This window comes from Formica exsecta, unplaced genomic scaffold (assembly GCF_003651465.1).
Source record: "Formica exsecta isolate Colony F162 unplaced genomic scaffold, ASM365146v1 scaffold237, whole genome shotgun sequence".
Classification (NCBI taxonomy): Eukaryota; Metazoa; Arthropoda; class Insecta; order Hymenoptera; family Formicidae; genus Formica; species Formica exsecta.
In genome coordinates this window covers 791,036-812,606 of record NW_021849649.1, presented here as the reverse complement: position 1 = coordinate 812,606, position 21,571 = coordinate 791,036, and the positions used below count along the sequence as shown (strand labels likewise).

At 40.5% G+C, this 21,571-nt stretch overlaps 6 protein-coding genes across 14 annotated transcripts in view; 1 reads left to right on the top strand and 5 right to left on the bottom strand.

The window, feature by feature from the left end:
• Window positions 1–3,634, bottom strand: part of LOC115235880 (Krueppel-like factor luna) — a 43,181-nt gene extending 39,547 nt beyond the window's left edge. For all 4 annotated transcript variants that reach the window (XM_029807966.1, XM_029807967.1, XM_029807969.1 and 1 more), the window contains exon 1: window positions 2,989–3,634. In XM_029807966.1, the coding sequence (XP_029663826.1) occupies window positions 2,989–3,411 (423 nt within the window). In that variant the 5' untranslated portion in view covers window positions 3,412–3,634. The remainder of the gene's footprint in view (window positions 1–2,988) is intronic.
• Window positions 3,514–5,243, bottom strand: LOC115236000. Its single transcript, XM_029808182.1, has 3 exons — window positions 4,953–5,243; window positions 3,631–4,045; window positions 3,514–3,545 (listed from the first exon to the last, which is right to left on the bottom strand). The coding sequence occupies exons 1-3, from the start codon at window positions 5,241–5,243 to the stop codon at window positions 3,514–3,516; spliced, it is 738 nt and encodes a 245-aa protein (XP_029664042.1).
• Window positions 5,244–8,777: 3,534 nt separating this feature from the next.
• Window positions 8,778–11,323, bottom strand: LOC115235979 (OCIA domain-containing protein 1). 2 transcript variants are annotated; one of them, XM_029808152.1, is made up of 5 exons: window positions 11,194–11,323; window positions 10,063–10,194; window positions 9,489–9,778; window positions 9,254–9,393; window positions 8,778–9,181 (listed from the first exon to the last, which is right to left on the bottom strand). In XM_029808152.1, the coding sequence occupies exons 2-5, from the start codon at window positions 10,120–10,122 to the stop codon at window positions 8,940–8,942; spliced, it is 732 nt and encodes a 243-aa protein (XP_029664012.1). In that variant the 5' UTR covers window positions 10,123–10,194; window positions 11,194–11,323; the 3' UTR covers window positions 8,778–8,939. The 2 variants fall into 2 exon arrangements, with proteins under 2 accessions (XP_029664012.1, XP_029664011.1); XM_029808151.1 differs by lacking the exon at window positions 11,194–11,323 and having other exon boundaries at window positions 10,063–10,300.
• On the top strand, window positions 11,242–15,450 carry LOC115235980. Of its 4 annotated transcripts, none has more exons than XR_003884111.1 (4): window positions 11,242–11,623; window positions 11,756–11,836; window positions 11,943–12,076; window positions 15,190–15,450. XR_003884111.1 is itself a non-coding variant. In XM_029808153.1 (4 exons), exons 1-3 carry the CDS (start codon window positions 11,400–11,402, stop codon window positions 12,001–12,003), a joined length of 366 nt encoding a protein of 121 aa, XP_029664013.1. In that variant the 5' UTR covers window positions 11,242–11,399; the 3' UTR covers window positions 12,004–12,022; window positions 15,136–15,450. The 4 variants fall into 4 exon arrangements, 3 of the variants coding, with proteins under 3 accessions (XP_029664013.1, XP_029664014.1, XP_029664015.1); XM_029808153.1 differs by having other exon boundaries at window positions 11,943–12,022; window positions 15,136–15,450; XM_029808154.1 differs by having other exon boundaries at window positions 11,943–12,008; window positions 15,122–15,449.
• On the bottom strand, window positions 12,328–15,115 carry LOC115235978 (serine/threonine-protein phosphatase 6 regulatory subunit 3-like). The gene is made up of 6 exons (XM_029808150.1): window positions 15,086–15,115; window positions 14,904–15,001; window positions 14,631–14,670; window positions 14,353–14,551; window positions 13,825–14,254; window positions 12,328–13,747 (listed from the first exon to the last, which is right to left on the bottom strand). Exons 2-6 carry the CDS (start codon window positions 14,999–15,001, stop codon window positions 13,579–13,581), a joined length of 936 nt encoding a protein of 311 aa, XP_029664010.1. The 5' UTR covers window positions 15,086–15,115; the 3' UTR covers window positions 12,328–13,578.
• Window positions 15,441–21,565, bottom strand: LOC115235975 (serine/threonine-protein phosphatase 6 regulatory subunit 3). Of its 2 annotated transcripts, none has more exons than XM_029808143.1 (18): window positions 21,210–21,565; window positions 20,992–21,071; window positions 20,735–20,886; window positions 20,510–20,631; window positions 20,064–20,234; window positions 19,742–19,920; window positions 19,551–19,664; window positions 19,331–19,460; window positions 18,996–19,148; window positions 18,801–18,911; window positions 18,678–18,742; window positions 18,396–18,597; window positions 18,187–18,273; window positions 18,002–18,099; window positions 17,729–17,810; window positions 17,451–17,649; window positions 16,938–17,352; window positions 15,441–16,860 (listed from the first exon to the last, which is right to left on the bottom strand). In XM_029808143.1, exons 1-18 carry the CDS (start codon window positions 21,267–21,269, stop codon window positions 16,692–16,694), a joined length of 2,589 nt encoding a protein of 862 aa, XP_029664003.1. In that variant the 5' UTR covers window positions 21,270–21,565; the 3' UTR covers window positions 15,441–16,691. The 2 variants fall into 2 exon arrangements, with proteins under 2 accessions (XP_029664003.1, XP_029664004.1); XM_029808144.1 differs by having other exon boundaries at window positions 17,729–17,768.
• Window positions 21,566–21,571: the final 6 nt, after the last annotated feature.

Here is a 21,571-nt window from a genome sequence, read left to right as displayed (position 1 = left end):
TTTCTGCCTCCTCCCCCCCCCCCCCCCCTTCCCACATCGCCCCTTCCTTTTATTCGTATTTGTACAGCGACTGAAATAATCGACGGCGGAACGGTAATCGTACGCAGTTTTGAAACGAAGGGCGGTGAACCGTGGAAATGGTTCGTCCGGTGGTGGTTGGGATGTCCTTTCTGGCTCGGGCGGCACAATAATCGTGGATTTCCGTCCGCTTATTATCTTACACGCGTCGCACGATGCGTTTAGATTGTGTCGAGGGTATCGGTTAATTACCGGTCGCGATTTAGTCGAGCGTTCCTGTCCGCCGATAGCGTGAGACCGAGATGTGTATATGAAGCTAGACAAAGATCTCCCTCTCGTATCGAAGAAAATTATAATTTTAAAAATATACGAAATTAAACGAGAGAGAGAGAGAGAGAGAGAGAGGTCTCTCTCTCTCTTGTTTAATTTCGTATATTTTTGATAGAACCAAATCCGTCCACTCTCTTCGGACAGGATTCTCTTATTGTTAGATTTAAATTCTGATTCCGGAAATAAATGTAATATGAACATATAATTTTACAGAGCGCTTGTATATAGCGTTCGATATCAATAATATCTGTAAAATCTTTCTCTCTCTCTCTTTCAGATTCTCGCGCGTTTATTTCAACGTTTGGTTGTTCCTTCCTCTGCACACTCTCCTTTGGGATTCAAACACTCTATTCGATACTTGGCGACGAAGCGCGATTTTGCATGCCAAAAACGCGGTATCCAGGAGTCGGTAACGGTATAAAAAAAACCGGTTTCCGGTTGGAGGCTCTGTAATAGGTGTTCGCAAAATTCGTAGACCGGCTTTTCGACTTGGAGACCGAACCGTCGCGTCGTCTCGCGCGCGTTCTTTCTTTTGATAACATCGCGAGCAAAAAACTTTCCATACTCGATTGATCGATTTCGTTGTCAATTTCAGTAGTCAATCTGTCGCGATCGATAAAAATCGTGAGACTTGCGTACGAGAATACGGGAGATTGCATAGAACCCATGATATAAATTTCTATCGAGATATTTTATAGACAAAATCATGAAAAAAACAAATTTGCTATCGACACACGTTTCACATGAGTTGAAACAAGAAAGAAATATAAACAACGTCTCTCAAAATCAGCGTACGTTTTTTTTTACTGCAGATTCTTTTATCGATTCGAGAATATTGTCTTTACAAAAAAAAATATTTAAATGTTTACAATTCTCTCGGATAATCGATTAAAAAACTTCTGGTTTAATTAAGCTTTAAGATACGACATAAATGAAAAAGTTACATTCTTCCCTTAATTTCAAGAACGCTTTACTTTTTAACAGAACACGTTAACTTAAAATTATAAAAAAATGCATATATTAAAAATTGAAAAATCGCTACAAGAAATGACGTTTCCCTCGACATTTTCATTAAAGGAAAGAAATTGCCTTCAAATCAACGAAAAAACCGCAATCTTTCAGTGATATTATGAAATACCACTCCGCGTATATAAAGCCAACAAATTCATTAACGAAATAGCGGTCTTTACGAAAATCTTGGAGTCTTAACGACAAGCGAAACAGCCTTCGTAATGTGAAGAGTACACGCTCTCGTTCGTGGCGTGAGAGATCGCACGAACATAGGCACGCACGCACGCACGCACGCACGCACACGCGTGCCACATAGATAACTTCCTCCGTGTAAGGCAGAGGAGAGACGTACGACGCGTGTGCCAGACGGACGGCGCGGTATCAAAGGATATTTACCCTGTCAACAGCGTAGCTTTACGTGGCGGAGACGCCGCCACGTCTATAAGGGGAGAACACATAATATACTCACTCGTACCGAGATAATAGTAATGGGTATTATTACTCCGCTCTATTATTTTACGATCTAGCGCTTCCCGGGAATTGATACATTATCATCGAGCCGCGCCGAGCCGAGCCGAGCCGAGTCGATTGACGAATGATTAAGAACGTAAATATATCCATCATTTTTTCGATCCACTATCTATCCATACTCATATATTATATATACATCTATCGCCGATGTAAATTATGTTAACGCGCGAAATTAAACGAATCTGAAACAAATCATTTAAATCGCGACGCTCGAATAAATGATAAAATAAAATGAGAAGGATTAATTAAATATTCGATTCGGATCCGACCGACCGAGTTTTTATCAAAGCGTAGAAGCGCTCGGTAATTAATATATTCTGCGAAAAAAATTATGGCTATTATACGCCTCGTTGGAAACTTATAATAACATTACACGCGCAGGCGATTTACGACAAAAACTAAAAGACGGCGTAGCCAGCCGAGTGACACGTGACACGTGCGCGATCGTAATGACATATTATTGTAATAAAGAGAAATTGAATAGCTCTTCTCCTGAAATCGGCATGCGTGCGATTTGCTATTGTAAGCGAGACTTGATTACCCATCAATTACCGATTAATTAAATCGACATTTGCGTTGTACACGTTGAATACCGAATCAAGTTACGCTTAATCGACGAGACTTGGCTTCTGCCAGGAATACGAAAGTTTTTGCATAAACAGGCTCTTGTAATTTTCTCGATTAAACTAACGTTTTCTCGATGGATGCACTCCATCGAGACGCTCAGATTTTCTCACTCTCTCTCCTCCCATGCATCACTTAATTCTTAAATCAGTGAAAGAGGATTCATTCACATATAGTAGTAATATTTACTCATGCGAAAGAGTATGCCGCTTTATTCTCATCATTATTTCTTACACGACAAAGTCTCTATTATTATATTATCATATATATATGTTAGAATGAAAATGTTATCGCATTAACATGCGCTACCTCATTCGTAGCGATACGACGCGCTTTCGCGCACCTGGTTTTATCGGCTCGACAAATATCCATCAGGTGAAACACACCTTTCCTCGTCCTCGTGTTTGCACGAGAGAAGAGAGAACGAGTATTAAAATGTAACCGTGAATTTCGGCTTTTGCGAGACTTACTCACCTGCATCTGCAGCCACGAGTAGTCGATGTACGCGGTGGTGGTGGCGACGGCGGCGGTGACGGGCGCCGTCGACGAGATCTGCTGCCAGCCGTCCTGGGCGTTACATCCCGCGAGGGCGGCCGCGAGGGGCCCGTCGGGCTGGGCCCGATCGGGCACTATCTGATCGGCGGCGTACTGGGCGACGTAGGGCGGCTGTATCGTCGGCGGCTGGACGCCGACGGCGGACGGCAGACCGGGCAGCGACGCCGGATGAGGGTGGTGATGCTGGACGACCCCCGTGGCGGCCGCGGCGGCACCGGCGGGCAAGCAACACACACTCGCGTCCATCCGTAGTGGCGGCGACGGTGAGTCGTAAAAGCGTAGCTGCTCCGGCTCCGGCTCCCGTGTCGTCGTCCTGCCGAGGATCAATCCTCGCGGCACCATCCAACCTGCGACCGCCGCCGCTCGCGCCGTATCCGTGATATCCGACGGCCCGTGAGATCGGTATCCTTATCTTCGGGAAGGAGTCTAGAGTCTCGAGTCTCTTCAGGTGGAGCGAAGCGGAGGACGATGCGGTGCTACCATCTTTCGCGACGGATCGATTCGGATCGTCTCCGGATTGTCCTCTGTCGCGGCTCCCGAAGCACCATCCAATCCACGAACGTTTTGATGCGTCCTGGTGAGATGCTGGACGACCCCCGTGGCGGCCGCGGCGGCACCGGCGGGCAAGCAACACACACTCGCGTCCATCCGTAGTGGCGGCGACGGTGAGTCGTAAAAGCGTAGCTGCTCCGGCTCCGGCTCCCGTGTCGTCGTCCTGCCGAGGATCAATCCTCGCGGCACCATCCAACCTGCGACCGCCGCCGCTCGCGCCGTATCCGTGATATCCGACGGCCCGTGAGATCGGTATCCTTATCTTCGGGAAGGAGTCTAGAGTCTCGAGTCTCTTCAGGTGGAGCGAAGCGGAGGACGATGCGGTGCTACCATCTTTCGCGACGGATCGATTCGGATCGTCTCCGGATTGTCCTCTGTCGCGGCTCCCGAAGCACCATCCAATCCACGAACGTTTTGATGCGTCCTGGTGAAAAAAAAAAAGATTGTATCTCTTTGATTATGTCTTTCCTTCAGAGATTCTGGATCTGTCTTCTCTCCAGGATGAATCGAGGAAGAAGAACGAAGCACTACTATCATTCGCGCTAACCAGATTCCACGATATCGACAGTCACGTACATCGGAATCGCGCTGACGTCCCGCGCGTCGAGTTTAGCGAGTTCCGTACGCGGAACACTATCCCGCACCAGGAGGCTGCCGTGGGCTCCTTGAATGTCGCTGCGAACATTGCGTCCTGCGAAAAACAGATTCGTTAGGTATATCGACAAGCACGTAACGCGAACAAGAAGAAGAATTCGATCTCGAGTTTGAATCACGGATCATCGACGGTATTCTTCGAGTTCTCGCGACGTGATTTCCAAACGAAAACATCGGACGAAGTTCGAAATTATTCCGATCGACTCCAATCACTCTCCGCGCATTACGCAATGATTATGTTTACATCTTTCTGTTATAGGACAATGTTTTTTCCAACGATTCGACATCGTCGTTCGATGCCGCTTTATACCTCGACAATTTTTTTTCACCTTAAAAACGGCCACTTGTCGAGATGGAACACTTTCGTTGGCCTTGCTGGCTAAATGACACTCGCGACGGATCCCACGTACAGATCGTTTTCAGAGTTAACATACCGCGCACGAGACGCGAAAGGATGCGCTCCCGCAGAGAGGTTAAAAAGCGCGCGCGCGCGCACGCGAGCGATCGAGTGCCGCTGATCGGCCGCCACGGGATCCGCGAAATGACGTTTCTCCACGATGACAGCGCGCACTCCCGTTAACGCGTTGACGCGCGCGCGTGTCCGAACGACCACGAGGACGAGGGCGGAGAGAGAAAGGGTGGGAGAGAGACGGAGAGAAAGAGAGCAGAAGACTTACAAGGCGAGGGTGGTGGCACCGGTGGTGGTGGTGGCCGGCGATGGTAGTGGCGGTGAAGGCGATGGTGGTGGAAACGATACGGTGATACCAAGGGTGACGGACGAAACTGGCGCGCGCAACTCTTTGACCGTCGTTCACATCGCGCACCGTCAGTGTCGCGTACGCGCATGCGTGGATGCGTGTCGTCAAGGCAACGGTTCCAGAGTAACTGCCTGGCGAACGCAGACGCAGCCCTCCGCGGCAAGCGTGTCGCGTTCTCTTTTGCGCGCTCTCTCTTTCACTCCCTCCCATACTCCCGTACTCTCTCTTGCTCATTCCCGGTCTCGTGCGCCTGGCTCACGCCCCGGGCGCGACCGATTCGAGCGGTCTAGGCGGCCATCGAGCGCACGCCCCCGTCCCGACACCGAGCGAGCGCCTCTCTCTCTCTCTCTCTCTCTTCCCAGTTGCTCTCTCTTTTCCCGGGTCGTTCGCTCATTCAGTCTCTCTTTCTCTCTCTCTCTATCTCTCTCCGCCGAGTATATTCATATACGCGTATGTATACGTACACTTTTCCCTCTTGCCCCGTAAGTTTCCTCGGTCCCTCTACTCGCTCACCTTCAATCTCTTATGATTCCGCTGTCTCGATCAAGCGCACGTCCAGCGAATCGTCGCGTCCTTTTCCCACCGCATCACACGCGAGGCGAACGCCGCCCGCGCGTCTCAACATCGATGCGATTATCGACGTGAGCTATCGTGAGGAACTCTCCTACCCTCCTCCGACTTTGGCACACTTCTCTCGACGTTCTTCTCCCGCTTCCCGCCACTTTCCCCGCCCCACCCTACGGCGTACCTCGGTACCTCCCGCGCACTTACTTTCTTCCATCGCGTCGAGTCCTCCGGCGAATCAACCCTCGCGTATCGACGTTCACCAACGCCTTTTCTCACCCTTTCGACGTACAATGTCGACGCGAAGCCGACGCGAGACGCGATAAATCGCGCAAATTGAGAGAGCGAACGCGAATCGAGAAACGCGCATGTCCCTAGCGTCGCACGAGACTACCTTACCCGCGAGAAAGCGATTGAGTCTGAAGTTGGCGCGCATTAACTTTACGATAGGCGCGAATTTCATATGATATATATAAAATGTTACACGATACGATATAAAAGTAAAATATATAACAGGTTCGATCGCGTAACTTTATCTCCGACAGGATAAGAAAGCTGTAGAGTGAAAATTTTCGATTGACAGAAATCGCGCATCATTTAAAACGAAAAGATTCATTAAAAAAATAATGAGAAAATTCAAGTGGAAAAATGTACATGCTACATGGCTTGCGACTTGGATTCCTGCATCTATTTCTCTTACACATTTTTTTGTTTCTTCTATTAAATTATATATTAAAGATGACAAGCGATAATATAATTTTTCCATATTTATCAATAATTTCGTTATTTCATGAACAATGTAACAATTTGAATCGATCATTCCGAAGTTGAAAACGACTTACAAATAAGGATACTTGTGAGAAACAAGCACGAGTTACCGAAATTTCCATAAGTTAATGAGATGCGCGACGCCCGTTGATTGATCAACTCAATTTGTCTCGAATGCGACTCTTCTCGCGATATATTCGCGCGATCGTATACACAGAGAAGCATGCATCTCTCCACGCCGCTCTTTCTCTCCCACCTCTCGTTCCCTCCACCCCCTACCTTTGATCCGCGACGAGGCAGAAAGGTTCCCTTTCTCTTTAGATTGTGAAACGATTTTCTATCGCGGCGCTTTAACTCTCCGGTGCAGCGCGGATTTATTATATATGCAATGGGTTACGCAAATTACGACAAAGTGCAAATATTTCACATGACCTGCACCTGCGTGACTCCCCTTTCTACACGTGATCGTTTAACCAGGCACGTGAATCGTGACGCGCGCAGAGAGATGTGTGTATATATATATATATTATACACATGTGTAAATCGCTGTCGAAATTCCAACGAGCTTCCTGAAACCAGGAGTCTCTCGTAATTCGGAATATACGTAACACAGCGCGAATTACATTCTTTGAGCGATGTTTCCTGGGAAACGAATTACCGTGAGGAACGAGATAATGAACACAAAAGTGGCTACAAGTTTCGGAAATACTCATTTCTCGTTTCTAAAAGAGGCTTACAATCTCATTTAGCACTTAATATTGCATGAATGTCCATTTTAATCGCGAACTTGTTATGCAAATTTTAAATTATTCAAGAACAATGAAAAATAAAATTCATAATTTCACAAATATAGTATACAATACAAATACTCTTTTTGTACGATAATTTCTTTAGAATACACTGTTTGCAAGTGAGAAATAATTATAAGATAGATACAAAAAAAAACTAAATTTATTAGATATATTAACATATATATCGCAATCTGAATAAATTAAATTAGAAAGAGTTATTTACCTATAAACAGGAAATGACCAGGCTTGCATGATAAAATGTGGTGACATGTATCGTAGAATATACAATGTCAAGTTTTTAGGGTTAAAAAGCTCCAAGTTGAATTAAGAGCCGAACCGGTTACCGGTGAGGGAGCGCGCGCGCGAATGACAAGCACGGCTGACCGGTCAGAATTTAGCCGCGAGACCAGACGCAGAGTGCCCTGCGCGCGCGCTTCCCCCTCCCTAATTCTAATCCCGCTGAGCTCCGCGGAAGCAACGCGACTTATGAATGGGAGTAGTATTCGCCCATTGGTCGCGTCCGATAGCCAATGGCTGCCGACCCGCGCTCGCGGCAAGTGATGCGAAGCGACCGTGCATGTATTGCACGTCGATATTCCCGCGAAAAGATCGAGACGAGATATTGAAGTAAATTAACCGGATTCTATTATTACTGTGTGCTACTGACTTCTTTTGACAAAAATTATTAATCGTGAGATCGCTTCAAGTTATAACTCAAACTCCGAGACATGCTTGGTAATCGTATAAATAGCGTACAAATAATATTATTATCGATTTGGCTATTTATATCTGATTACTATATGCGTCGATATCGACCGGACATTCAGCAATTTACAATTGTAATTCCAACAAGGAATTTCACGCGAATCGAAAGAAATGACATAAGGAACAAAGTATTAATTTTGCTGGCATTAAGATCGCAATTTGACGAGACAAGATAGTAATTTCAATTTCTCCGCGACGATGAATACGTCGCTTAATGACAAGAGGGCGGTAAAGATAATTGCCGAGTATGAGTGAGACTAGAGTGAACAATATATACGCGCGAAGAAATGTAACGACTTCGCAGACGTTGTTGCAAATCTGTTCGCAGATTGTGTGCGGATAGAAGGGTGCAACATTGCTCGTACGACAATTACCGAACGGTAATTATTGGATAACTTATGGAAAGTATAGGGAACGGACGACGCGCGGCGACCGCTCTTATGACAAAGAAGTGAGCGCAGTTCTATCCTGGGTACGTCAAGGTGACGACGCGGCGGGGATGACACCATATCCCGATGAAGACGAGAACGCGTGCACGCGATGTTACATAGCATTATATTACAGATACATTGCGCCGCTTTGTGAGCTGCCGCCTCGCGCGACCTGCGTTTACGCGCATTTACGGGCTGGCGTCATCTATCAATTAGCCTAGCCGGCTCATAGCCGTCTTTTGCTGCTATATCTCATAGTAACTCGCGATTGTGACTCAATTACAAGCAGCGATGCACGAATTACGTCTCATATTTCCATCTAAACTCGTGAATCATTCAACACGTATTGCTTAGATAATTAAGAATGTGAGTCTTGAAATCGTCGCCTGGCATCCGATTGTTATATCGATATCTATTATTGCGAACGTGATTCATATCGTTTATTTTCTTTATATATTTTTAATTAAGATTTGAATTTTTCCTTTTCCTAATCTTATTCATATAATTCGAAATATAATCTACATATATACATACAGTATTCGTAATACATGGTAATGAAAAAGATTACAGATTCTGACGATTTGACTTTAACCCCACACGTCACCGTATTTAGTTCTCTCCTGCATCGGTAAAGTACTGCTGGTTGTAGGAACCCGTTGGTTCGTTTCGTTCGCTAATGGAGGTCTTTCTGGCGTTCTAGGAGTGTACCATTGTTTGTTTTTCTTATAAAATTCGTCCCTATTTTTGTGCCTCAACTCGTCGTAACTAGTGCCTTTTTGCAAATTTACCGGTTCAGTTAGATCTGTATCCTCGGAGATGTGGAAATCACCTTCAAACATAATTTACATAGTTATTGCATTAGCCATGTAGAATACTTGATGATAATTTTTATAAAACTCACTGCTATCGTTAAAACTAGAATATCCATCATTTGTGTTCACTGACGGATAATCGTTGAATACTACTGCTGTGGATGGTTCATCCGAGCTCTGAATTTCAGATTGCACATCCAATGGTTGAAAGCCTTGATACTGTCCCTCTCTATAAACAAAGACAAATGAGATCTGCTTCGACAAGAGACAAATATATATATATATATATAGACATAAACAAATTAAATTGTTCAGAGATAATACCTCATAGGTCTATTATTTCCATAATAGCCAGCTTCTATTAATCTATCCCTGAGAGTACTGTTTGGTAAAGATGCAACTTTCGCTAGGCATATTTGAGAAATGGCCATCCTGCCCGATATCAGGCCAAACACACTGCCAACTATAGCCGCGTATTTCGCTTGAGCGCGAAATGGGGTTATTCTTAACGCTCCGTATCCAATGGCTGCACCGACAAGTGCTGGCATTATGACACTAGAACTTTTCACACATGCCTGCCAAGCTTTTGCCTCCTCTGGTGTCAACTCTACTTTCTACAATTTATACGATACAATACAATTACATTAGATTTAAATCATCAAATTGATATATCTTAAAGTGTGTATATTTTATAATATATTTTATAACGTACAAATATATATTTCTGTGTATAACTGGTACAATCAATTATATATCTAGATATAAATAAATGAAATGTAATTAAACAATACGTAAAAAACTGCTTTGTTTCTTTATTGTCGTCGGCATCGATGAGTGTATATATTATTATAATTCATTTATTTTACATATAAATAAGTAAGAGTACTTGGTTCCTAACCTGCATCTGCTGATATTTTCCATAATCGGGTTGCTGTACATCCGTCACGGTAGTCGTCATGATTTGTAAATATTCCAACAATATTTTACACGCATTGGACGCGAAAAACTTGCGTCTCGTGACAAATATTAACTGTTGTAAACAATCAAGTTATGATTCAAATAATATACGACGTACGAGGTACAAGATAACCTATGCGAACAACCGGGCATTATGGCGGCGCGGAACAAAATGTCAGCGCCATCTGTGATTTACTAAGATGAGCTAATAGAATGTAAGTTCTCATCTCAATCGATTAATCGCGTTATAACTGATATATATGTTTTTATAATTTTCACGGTTTCTTTATTTCACAAAAAATATATTTTTTGTACATATATATTTTGTTTACAGTGTAAAATTACTTATAGCAAAAATCAAAAAATAAGACTGTAATTTTTTTTAGAAAAAAAAATTACTCTTTATTTACGTCTCGATCGCGTTTTTATTTATTTGATATTTTCTCAGTGTTTTTAATATTTTAACATGTTGAGTATATATATTTCAAGGATACGCACACACATATGATATCTTTAGCCTTATGACATGTTAAAATGGTAACTGATGTGAGATACCGAATGGCTTTTTGATTCGATTTATTTGCGTAACTGCGCTAATTTAATTACCGCGCTGTGCAAAAATAAAACCGAGAGTAGACTTACATATTGCCTTGAAAAATTATTCGACAATCTATTTTATACTTTTGCTCAAGTATCGAAATCAGGAAATATGTTCAAATTAAAATTTGTGTACATTATTTACATTTTGTTGAGAACTTTTAAAGCGTCAAAATTATTGCGAAAAATGTACATGTCCCGTTAGTACATGAATAACTTGTCGAAAGCCTTGAACGAGTTATCTGTGTAATATTTTCATTATCAGTTTTTGTTAAAAAAAGAATCGCAGAAACATTTTGTAAAGTCTGATGCAGTTATTTGCACGCGCGCTATATCTTTTTCTCTAAATACGATTAAAGATTTATCGTTTTTTTTATGAAAAAGAAAGCTCAAAAATCCTTGAAATTTTTCTAATACCTCCGATTAATTTAAATATCCATTTTTTTTTAATAGTTTTGCAAACATAATATATTACCTTCACGACTCCTAACGCAGTTATATCGTGTGTTGCATCGCTCGTGCGCAATCGGACACGGAAATTTTCCGCTACCACTTATGAACAGTTCGAGAATACGTAATGCAAAAGCATCTACGTACATAAGGCGGTGGTGTTAACGAGGGACAGAGAATCATCGCTATAAAAGTGGCGATGAAGATGTCTAAAGTCTCTGTCACTTTAAAATGTCGCGCGCCGTTGCATGTGGATTTTTTTGGCCGTCTCAGATTGTGCTCTTAGTACTTGTATTAATATCATCATTATCATTAATGACGTTGCGACGAGTGAATGCAAATCCGTTGCCGGATCTCACGCAGGAGTACCAGAATTTGATAGCCGAGAGTTCGACGGTCAATTCGACGGATAATTCAACAGATAATTCGACGGAAACTGCGGCCAACACTGACGTGTAATTTTTTTCTAAAAAATTATATATATACATAAATGTTTTTTAACGTATTTTTGACAATATTATCACGAAAGAAGAAAAAATGAGATTCGTATTATACACACTATTGCAAATATCTCTTGTCGTTTTCAGATATGTGATAAAAGCCGTAGTCTACGAGATTGGAATTCTTACAGATACGGATAACACAACGACTAGCGAAAGCACCGAAAGGTAATACGACGTTTTGTTTTATCTTTCACACGTTAACGAGAAATGATTGTTTCGTATAATGAATATATAATTTCAATGTTTTTACAAGTTTTTTTACACCTTGCAGACACGAAAGAGTCGATATATCACTGTACGATCCACCGCATCAAAAAGATGAATTCTCCTAATCGTAATGAATATTTTTATCTCGAAGCGAATATAGTAGTTACAAAATTACGCACTTGAGACGCATTTATGGAGATCGGAAGCGAGAATCAAAATGACAAATCACTTTACTGTAAAAATTGCGTATATGGAACGACGATATTTTCAGTAGATGTATGTACATAGTAAATTACTGATTATGTATTGTATAAGATTGCAACGTAAAGATATATAAAATGCAAAGTGTAACAATATAATGTGCATGCAATTTATAAAGACTTCGATCTTTCAAATTTATATAATGCTGTGAGACGAGCGCTTTGGGATTTAGAATAAACGTTTTATTATTTTATCATTTAATTATGAACAATATATTTCGTGTACAACGCTATAAACACATTGCTGCTGCAAAACCTGCGAGGCAGAAGAAAGTCGCGGAACAATCAGGTAACATAATTCGCAGAATGATAGATATACGTAGTAAGTTAGCTCGGTCGGAGAGCATGCGCAACACACATATTAGTTTCTGCAATTTAACGCTATTTATTTGTGGAAGATCTTCGTGAAAGACTTTAACAGTCGTTTAAACGTACGTAGAAATCTTTTTTCTCTTTTTTTATTGGAATGCAAATAAGCGCGCAAGTTCGACAGCCCCGATTAATAATATAGTATAGTGTACAAATTTCGACCAAATATTACGACAAAAGGTAATAAAAATATTCTCGATTCTCTCTTTTCCTTCTTTTGTTCTGCTCGTATCGCATTGTTGAACTAACGTACATTCAATTACGACAGTAGGCACTGCACCTAAGTACCTTTGCCTTATCGAAGGAATAAGCAAAAGCACCAGTTCGTGAAGAATACCAATCTTACATATATCAAACAGCGTTACAGTTCTCAACAACTCTCTTGTTTCTCTACCCTCACGTTTCTATAATGTACAAATGTATATGGAGTACTAGATGTCTCATGAAAAATCGATTACACGTCGTGAGTGGATTCCGGCGAAATTTATAACGTCTCGTCTCCTCTCCTCTCTCTCTCTCTCTCTGTCATGGTGCTCTATAAATTGCCTGTATAAATTGCGCAAAAATCGCAATATTGCGATTCATTCTTGTCGTGTCCATTCTTTGCTTTGCTCTTTTTTTTTATTTTGATAGAGACCAGTTATCTACGTATAAATAACAATTTACGAAACTCTTAATAATAACCGTAAAATATATACGGGATAGGGGAAGGGGCCCTCACTTTCGCGAGGAATACTTGTAAATGTTAACCATTCGTAGAGAAAAAGGGATGGAGTGGGGAAAGGGATATATGTACCTATTTATAATAAACATCAAATTATTCACTATAGTTGAGCGTGTCGATCATTTTCGGCATTTCGGATTTATTCGAAGAGAAATACTCTGCAGCGTGACTGCAGTGTGCGCCCAGCTTTAACGTTTTCTTAAAGCATAATTAACGTGGTGTCTAATAAAAAATAGAGAAGGCGTATATGCTTCCGATCGTTCTCACGTACTTGATTCGATACTGATATGATTTTCTCTTCCTATTGCCATAGATCATATCTAACATAGGCAGCGGGATACGTCATTTCATTTAGCGTCTTTAGACACTGACATGGAATTGGCGGTGTCGGCGGACGTGCTTTTCAGAGAAGTTGTTGCTATTGAAACTTCATGTTCAATCGACGGCTTTGCCTTCTCTATGGCGTCCTCCGTGACGTCCTTTACGTTTTCGATCTTCTCTTCGCTCTTGAAATTCCTAGAATTAACAACACGAATTTGCAACGAATTATATTCTAATCTCGACAAAGTCAGATGCTGTATAAACCTGTATACCTGTTATCCGGCAATTTGTTAGAATTGATATTCTCATCCGCGGAGATCACTATGTTCTCATCGATTTTGCTGCTGCTGCTGCTGCTGCTGCTGCTGCTGCTGAGGTTAGTTTCCATAGCTGGTAAATCCGTTCCAATCACTTGATTACTTATGCAGTCTCTGTTTTTTTCGTCGCTCTCTTCAAAACTTTCGCTAAAAGCCATATCCTTCTCTGTTAAGTTTGCAGCCGTCGTTTCTGATGCCGTTTTAAGCTCGTCGCACATCGTCTTTTTATTTTCGCCTGCTGTGTTCTCTATACTCAATGTATTCTCAAAATTTTCAAAATTGGCCCAACCAGTGGATTCCACTGGCTCTGATGACGCCACATCCCACGGATTAACTGGTGGAAGTATGGTACCGGTATTCGGTAGCGGCTCGGTAGTATCCCAAGCTGAAATTTCACGAAATTGGTAGCTAATTATTTCGATAAAATAATTAAACAATACTTGAAAATATCAACTAATACAGAAATCTTTGATAGAAACATACGATCAGTCGTGTCGACTTCCATGTGCACGTCGTGCGGATCTTCGTCATCCTCGTCCGACGAACTGGAGTCTTGATGCTGTTGCTTGGAGTGCCAATCCCGCTTGTCCACCACGGTCTGGAACGTGAGTTCGCCCTCGTCGCCCCATTCTAGGCCGCTGCCACAGTCCTCAAGCCCGGCTTTTTGTTTTTGTTGGCACAGCTTTAAACAAAACATTCATTTTTTCATTCGGTTTCGAATATAATACAACAAGTGTTTCATTTGATAAGTAAATATTTACCTTATTGAACATCTCTTCCCGCTTGTCGAGATCTTCTTCACTGAGAGTAAAGGCCAACGTTGTTAATTGGTCAACTGGATTACTATAATATTATATTTCTTAAAGAGAACAGTGAAGGAGAAACGACAATGATGATATTACGTTGTGCTCTCTTTACACGTGCGCTTTTTTAACTCCCTTCATGGCAAGCCCTATGATTGCCCCCCACCCTAGTAGCGTTATCACTTTTTTAACAATGTGAGAACTAAATCGCATATATATATATACACTTACTGAAGCGCATCGTCACCATCGTTAAACTCGTCGTCGTGGAATCCAAAGTTTTCGATGAACGGAGGCGTTATTTGTTGACCCTGATAATTGGAGTACATCTAATACCAAGAATATCGCATGATAAATCAAGAAGAATGTATAATACTAATTTATATATCAATATATAAGTGTTAATTGCTAACCTGTTGGACGTATATCTCCTGCGAGTAAGGATTAAAATGAATATTTTTATCTCGAAGCGAATATAGTAGTTACAAAATTACGCACTTGAGACGCATTTATGGAGATCGGAAGCGAGAATCAAAATGACAAATCACTTTACTGTAAAAATTGCGTATATGGAACGACGATATTTTCAGTAGATGTATGTACATAGTAAATTACTGATTATGTATTGTATAAGATTGCAACGTAAAGATATATAAAATGCAAAGTGTAACAATATAATGTGCATGCAATTTATAAAGACTTCGATCTTTCAAATTTATATAATGCTGTGAGACGAGCGCTTTGGGATTTAGAATAAACGTTTTATTATTTTATCATTTAATTATGAACAATATATTTCGTGTACAACGCTATAAACACATTGCTGCTGCAAAACCTGCGAGGCAGAAGAAAGTCGCGGAACAATCAGGTAACATAATTCGCAGAATGATAGATATACGTAGTAAGTTAGCTCGGTCGGAGAGCATGCGCAACACACATATTAGTTTCTGCAATTTAACGCTATTTATTTGTGGAAGATCTTCGTGAAAGACTTTAACAGTCGTTTAAACGTACGTAGAAATCTTTTTTCTCTTTTTTTATTGGAATGCAAATAAGCGCGCAAGTTCGACAGCCCCGATTAATAATATAGTATAGTGTACAAATTTCGACCAAATATTACGACAAAAGGTAATAAAAATATTCTCGATTCTCTCTTTTCTTTCTTTTGTTCTGCTCGTATCGCATTGTTGAACTAACGTACATTCAATTACGACAGTAGGCACTGCACCTAAGTACCTTTGCCTTATCGAAGGAATAAGCAAAAGCACCAGTTCGTGAAGAATACCAATCTTACATATATCAAACAGCGTTACAGTTCTCAACAACTCTCTTGTTTCTCTACCCTCACGTTTCTATAATGTACAAATGTATATGGAGTACTAGATGTCTCATGAAAAATCGATTACACGTCGTGAGTGGATTCCGGCGAAATTTATAACGTCTCGTCTCCTCTCCTCTCTCTCTCTCTCTCTGTCATGGTGCTCTATAAATTGCCTGTATAAATTGCGCAAAAATCGCAATATTGCGATTCATTCTTGTCGTGTCCATTCTTTGCTTTGCTCTTTTTTTTTATTTTGATAGAGACCAGTTATCTACGTATAAATAACAATTTACGAAACTCTTAATAATAACCGTAAAATATATACGGGATAGGGGAAGGGGCCCTCACTTTCGCGAGGAATACTTGTAAATGTTAACCATTCGTAGAGAAAAAGGGATGGAGTGGGGAAAGGGATATATGTACCTATTTATAATAAACATCAAATTATTCACTATAGTTGAGCGTGTCGATCATTTTCGGCATTTCGGATTTATTCGAAGAGAAATACTCTGCAGCGTGACTGCAGTGTGCGCCCAGCTTTAACGTTTTCTTAAAGCATAATTAACGTGGTGTCTAATAAAAAATAGAGAAGGCGTATATGCTTCCGATCGTTCTCACGTACTTGATTCGATACTGATATGATTTTCTCTTCCTATTGCCATAGATCATATCTAACATAGGCAGCGGGATACGTCATTTCATTTAGCGTCTTTAGACACTGACATGGAATTGGCGGTGTCGGCGGACGTGCTTTTCAGAGAAGTTGTTGCTATTGAAACTTCATGTTCAATCGACGGCTTTGCCTTCTCTATGGCGTCCTCCGTGACGTCCTTTACGTTTTCGATCTTCTCTTCGCTCTTGAAATTCCTAGAATTAACAACACGAATTTGCAACGAATTATATTCTAATCTCGACAAAGTCAGATGCTGTATAAACCTGTATACCTGTTATCCGGCAATTTGTTAGAATTGATATTCTCATCCGCGGAGATCACTATGTTCTCATCGATTTTGCTGCTGCTGCTGCTGCTGAGGTTAGTTTCCATAGCTGGTAAATCCGTTCCAATCACTTGATTACTTATGCAGTCTCTGTTTTTTTCGTCGCTCTCTTCAAAACTTTCGCTAAAAGCCATATCCTTCTCTGTTAAGTTTGCAGCCGTCGTTTCTGATGCCGTTTTAAGCTCGTCGCACATCGTCTTTTTATTTTCGCCTGCTGTGTTCTCTATACTCAATGTATTCTCAAAATTTTCAAAATTGGCCCAACCAGTGGATTCCACTGGCTCTGATGACGCCACATCCCACGGATTAACTGGTGGAAGTATGGTACCGGTATTCGGTAGCGGCTCGGTAGTATCCCAAGCTGAAATTTCACGAAATTGGTAGCTAATTATTTCGATAAAATAATTAAACAATACTTGAAAATATCAACTAATACAGAAATCTTTGATAGAAACATACGATCAGTCGTGTCGACTTCCATGTGCACGTCGTGCGGATCTTCGTCATCCTCGTCCGACGAACTGGAGTCTTGATGCTGTTGCTTGGAGTGCCAATCCCGCTTGTCCACCACGGTCTGGAACGTGAGTTCGCCCTCGTCGCCCCATTCTAGGCCGCTGCCACAGTCCTCAAGCCCGGCTTTTTGTTTTTGTTGGCACAGCTTTAAACAAAACATTCATTTTTTCATTCGGTTTCGAATATAATACAACAAGTGTTTCATTTGATAAGTAAATATTTACCTTATTGAACATCTCTTCCCGCTTGTCGAGATCTTCTTCACTGAGAGTAAAGGCCAACGTTGTTAATTGGTCAACTGGATTACTATAATATTATATTTCTTAAAGAGAACAGTGAAGGAGAAACGACAATGATGATATTACGTTGTGCTCTCTTTACACGTGCGCTTTTTTAACTCCCTTCATGGCAAGCCCTATGATTGCCCCCCACCCTAGTAGCGTTATCACTTTTTTAACAATGTGAGAACTAAATCGCATATATATATATACACTTACTGAAGCGCATCGTCACCATCGTTAAACTCGTCGTCGTGGAATCCAAAGTTTTCGATGAACGGAGGCGTTATTTGTTGACCCTGATAATTGGAGTACATCTAATACCAAGAATATCGCACGATAAATCAAGAAGAATGTATAATATTAATTTATTATATATCAATATATAAGTGTTAATTGCTAACCTGTTGGACGTATATCTCCTGCGAGTAAGGATTAAACTCGTCCGGATTTTCCTCGGAGCTCATCAGGTACATTGGAGTTCGATCGCCCTAAAAATCCCATTGTAATTAAAATTAGCTGTTATTTTAATTCCTTAAAGGGATGATACATTTACCGCGTGATGTAGAAAAAAATAAATAGTATATATAAAATTTATTACATTAACGCATACCATCATCACAGTTTGATGAACTTTATTAATCTCCATCAATTGTGTATTCACAAGATTTTCCCATTTACTAAGACACTCGGGTGACAAATTGTTCTTCAAAAAGCTGGCCAGTATATTACTTTTCTCGCACTGGGTAACAATATTGTTCGCGATATTTATTAAATGTCCCATATAGCCCTGACGAATACCATTTTCCTTGGTTCTGCAATCAAATTACGACATTAGAATTCTGATATTTTTCTTATATTATTTCGCGAAAGTTACTGTTTTTGACGATCTTACTGTTTACTCTCGTTTTTGTCCCATGCTTCTAAGATCCTCTCTATTAATTTGCACTTGATAAATATCTAAAAATGCGATCGAATTATTTAATGTTTTCCATGCAATAAGAGGCGTGCAACTTACATTATTATAAATAATATCATTATCCCGATTTCCGCAATTAATAGCTAAGGCCAGGCACTGTTGTACTTGTGTGTGTAGAAAATTATTCCATGTATATTTGAAAAACAGATCCTGTGACATTTGGAATATAAGTAAGTAATTAAAGTGGCGAAATAACAATAGTACTTAAAATATAAGTTTGTAATGCAGTCTTACCAATAATGTTTGGAATGTTCCCAAATTTGCTAAACTTTCATGGATCTTTAAATTTTCCGTCGACAATAATGCACTTAACAACTTTGCTACATGCAAACGAGTATTCCCTAATGGACAGTCTAAAAGTCCAATGGTTGTTTTTACGGCAGGTTTCTGTGCAACAGAAATTTGGTGGTTCTTAAAATGTAATATAAAATAAACTATTCTACTAATAATTATGTTTCTACAAAGGTAATCCATATACATATATACATTGTATGTATATATATATATATTGTATTTAAAAAAACAAACAATATTTTTATATAAAAAAATGTTGGGAACTGTTTTCTTACATATGGCGGATCCAAAAGAAGCTTGTGAAGATGTTCCAAATACGGTAAAATAGCATTCGAAATTTTAATACGTTGCTCATTATCCGCGATGTCATCGCCATTACCATGTATGTCTCCCTCGTTTGACACACTGCGAGAGATAATTTGTATTATTATATATTGTGCTTTATATTATCTATAAAATGCAATTTTTTGACGTTATAAAATATTCTCGTCATACTTGCTAGCTTTTTGACCTAGAAGTACCAAAAGCACTTGTATTCCACCAACGATACTAGTTTCTACTTTTTCTCCAGTCAGAATAGTTTCTAATAATAGGCTCACAGTTTCTCCTCTGTAATAGAACATTTATTGCTTGAATATTCGTGTAAAACTTGTAATAATTAATTGTACATTTACAGATATACTCACGATTCTAGAGTATTTAAAATAGGATCTGGATCAGTACGCTCTGTGGATGTACGTTGATTTTCTCTGGCCACTGCCACCATATCGCAAAGTAACTGTGCTGCATTGGCATGTTTGGCAGATTCTGAAGTAGGTGCTAACAACTTTACCAATCTCTGCACTAAATGTTGACTATCTAACCACTATCAAAGATACACATATATGTAGAAAAAAAAGCACAAATATATAATATATTAGATAAAGATATATATATATATTTTATCTAGTCTACTATTATGTAAATATAGTAATATACTAGAATAATTTGTACAAAAAAATATCTTACATTCAATATGTTTTGACGCATATCGCTGCCTTCGACCTGAGTAACAAGTTTCAGTACTAGATCCATAATAGCAGAAGTTTCTAAATGTTGCAACAGTAAATCTACGCATCTCTGGCGACTTTTAAGAAATTCTAAAACCTGTAAGCATGTGAACTGATAGGAATACCAATTCTGGAATGGATGGAAATATAGGATGGATAAGTATATGGAGAGATAACATAGGAGAGAGGTAAGAGAAAAAAAGTTTATTATTTGACTAATATTATTTGCTAATAGCTTGAAATCAGTCTCATATCAGCTTTTATATCAAAATCACAAAGAAAATTGTCGTAATTAAAAATGTTTACACACATACAGACACACACAACTAATTCATCTAAATATAAATTATATAAATTCATATCTTTTTCTCTATGTATAAATAAAAAATGTATATATATGATTACCTGATCACTTTTACGCGCAACAAGCACTCCAATAGTTTTACTGAAAAATGATGCAAGTAGTGGATTTAGAGGCTGATCAGTATCTATGAAAGAATATAATTTGGCCAAAAGTGCCTCATCACCTATAAAAGAATTTCAGGATGCACATTAACAAAATTTACACAATTTTCTAAATAAATAAGTACTCTCTCATTTATATAAAGAATAAAAAAATATTTCTAATACCTGCCAATTTCTCATTCAATGTAGGCACATCGCATGTGAGCAACTCGCAGGCGACATTAGGATACTTGTAACGCCAACGTTCCTCAACGTCCGTGGATGGTTCTTTAGTAGCTAATGTCACCAATTCTTCCATAACGGCAGGCCTCGTAAGACTGTCAATTACACATTGATATAATTTTTGTCATAACAAATATGCCATGCCTAAATTCGTTTGACGCAAACTTGAATCTGAAGAGAACATCAATATTTCTACTTACTACTCGACCAACTTTTTATTCTGACTCTTGCATTCCTGTAGGATGTCCTCCTCGTCCATCAACTCGTACAGCGTGACATCCTGCAACCGCGAATAACGACATTAGATACCGTCCGATGACGATGATGTGGGAGGGAGAAGAAGGAGGGCGGAAGAGGGGAGAAGCTTTTTCCGCCCAGTCGAGAGAACGAAAGGGAAAAATGCTCGGGGGGAACTTGCCTCTTTGTTGAGCAGTGCCTCTATATGCGGCGATGACACGTAATTATTCGTCCAGAACATGATGCGGTTGATTATTGCCCGCGGGTTAAAAATTTCTAGGATATCGCGTCGCGATTTACCGAGAAGCTTGGCACGATTCTCCAACTCGCATCGGCGTGACGCGGGAACGCGCGCACGAGGAAGAAAGAATGTAACACGTCGCGAGAGCTCGTCGAACGGCTAACATCGCACGTACGCGTTTATTAGTCCTTGCCGATTCTCTTCCGTCGTGTCGCGCGCGCGAGTCACCGTCGTGTCCCCTACTGTCGTCTCACTACCACTCTCTGAGCCACCTCCTCCGCGACCGCTACTACTATCTTCCG

Bases quoted from the DNA above. Each gene is read 5' to 3' on its own strand.
- LOC115235975 (XM_029808143.1), bottom strand. From the start codon at position 21,269: ATGTTCTGGACGAATAATTACGTGTCATCGCCGCATATAGAGGCACTG. The intron at 19,665-19,741 runs GTGAGTATATCT...GTTCTATTACAG, and splicing joins ATTTTAAATACTCTAGAATC to AGGAGAAACTGTGAGCCTAT. The intron at 16,861-16,937 runs GTATACAGGTTT...TGTTAATTCTAG, and splicing joins AACAAATTGCCGGATAACAG to GAATTTCAAGAGCGAAGAGA.
- LOC115235978 (XM_029808150.1), bottom strand. From the start codon at position 15,001: ATGTACTCCAATTATCAGGGTCAACAAATAACGCCTCCGTTCATCGAA. The intron at 14,671-14,903 runs GTAAGTGTATAT...CTTTACTCTCAG, and splicing joins GATGGTGACGATGCGCTTCA to TGAAGAAGATCTCGACAAGC. The intron at 14,552-14,630 runs GTAAATATTTAC...TTTTGTTTAAAG, and splicing joins GGGAAGAGATGTTCAATAAG to CTGTGCCAACAAAAACAAAA.
- LOC115235980 (XM_029808153.1), top strand. From the start codon at position 11,400: ATGTCGCGCGCCGTTGCATGTGGATTTTTTTGGCCGTCTCAGATTGTG. The intron at 11,624-11,755 runs GTAATTTTTTTC...TGTCGTTTTCAG, and splicing joins ACTGCGGCCAACACTGACGT to ATATGTGATAAAAGCCGTAG. The intron at 11,837-11,942 runs GTAATACGACGT...TACACCTTGCAG, and splicing joins ACTAGCGAAAGCACCGAAAG to ACACGAAAGAGTCGATATAT.
- LOC115236000 (XM_029808182.1), bottom strand. From the start codon at position 5,243: ATGGGAGGGAGTGAAAGAGAGAGCGCGCAAAAGAGAACGCGACACGCT. The intron at 4,046-4,952 runs GTAAGTCTTCTG...TTTTTTCACCAG, and splicing joins GGTGCCACCACCCTCGCCTT to GACGCATCAAAACGTTCGTG. The intron at 3,546-3,630 runs GTTCGTGGATTG...GAAAGATGGTAG, and splicing joins TCACCAGGACGCATCAAAAC to CACCGCATCGTCCTCCGCTT.
- LOC115235979 (XM_029808152.1), bottom strand. From the start codon at position 10,122: ATGACGACTACCGTGACGGATGTACAGCAACCCGATTATGGAAAATAT. The intron at 9,779-10,062 runs GTTAGGAACCAA...TATAAATTGTAG, and splicing joins GAAAATATCAGCAGATGCAG to AAAGTAGAGTTGACACCAGA. The intron at 9,182-9,253 runs GTGAGTTTTATA...TTATGTTTGAAG, and splicing joins TTCTAGTTTTAACGATAGCA to GTGATTTCCACATCTCCGAG.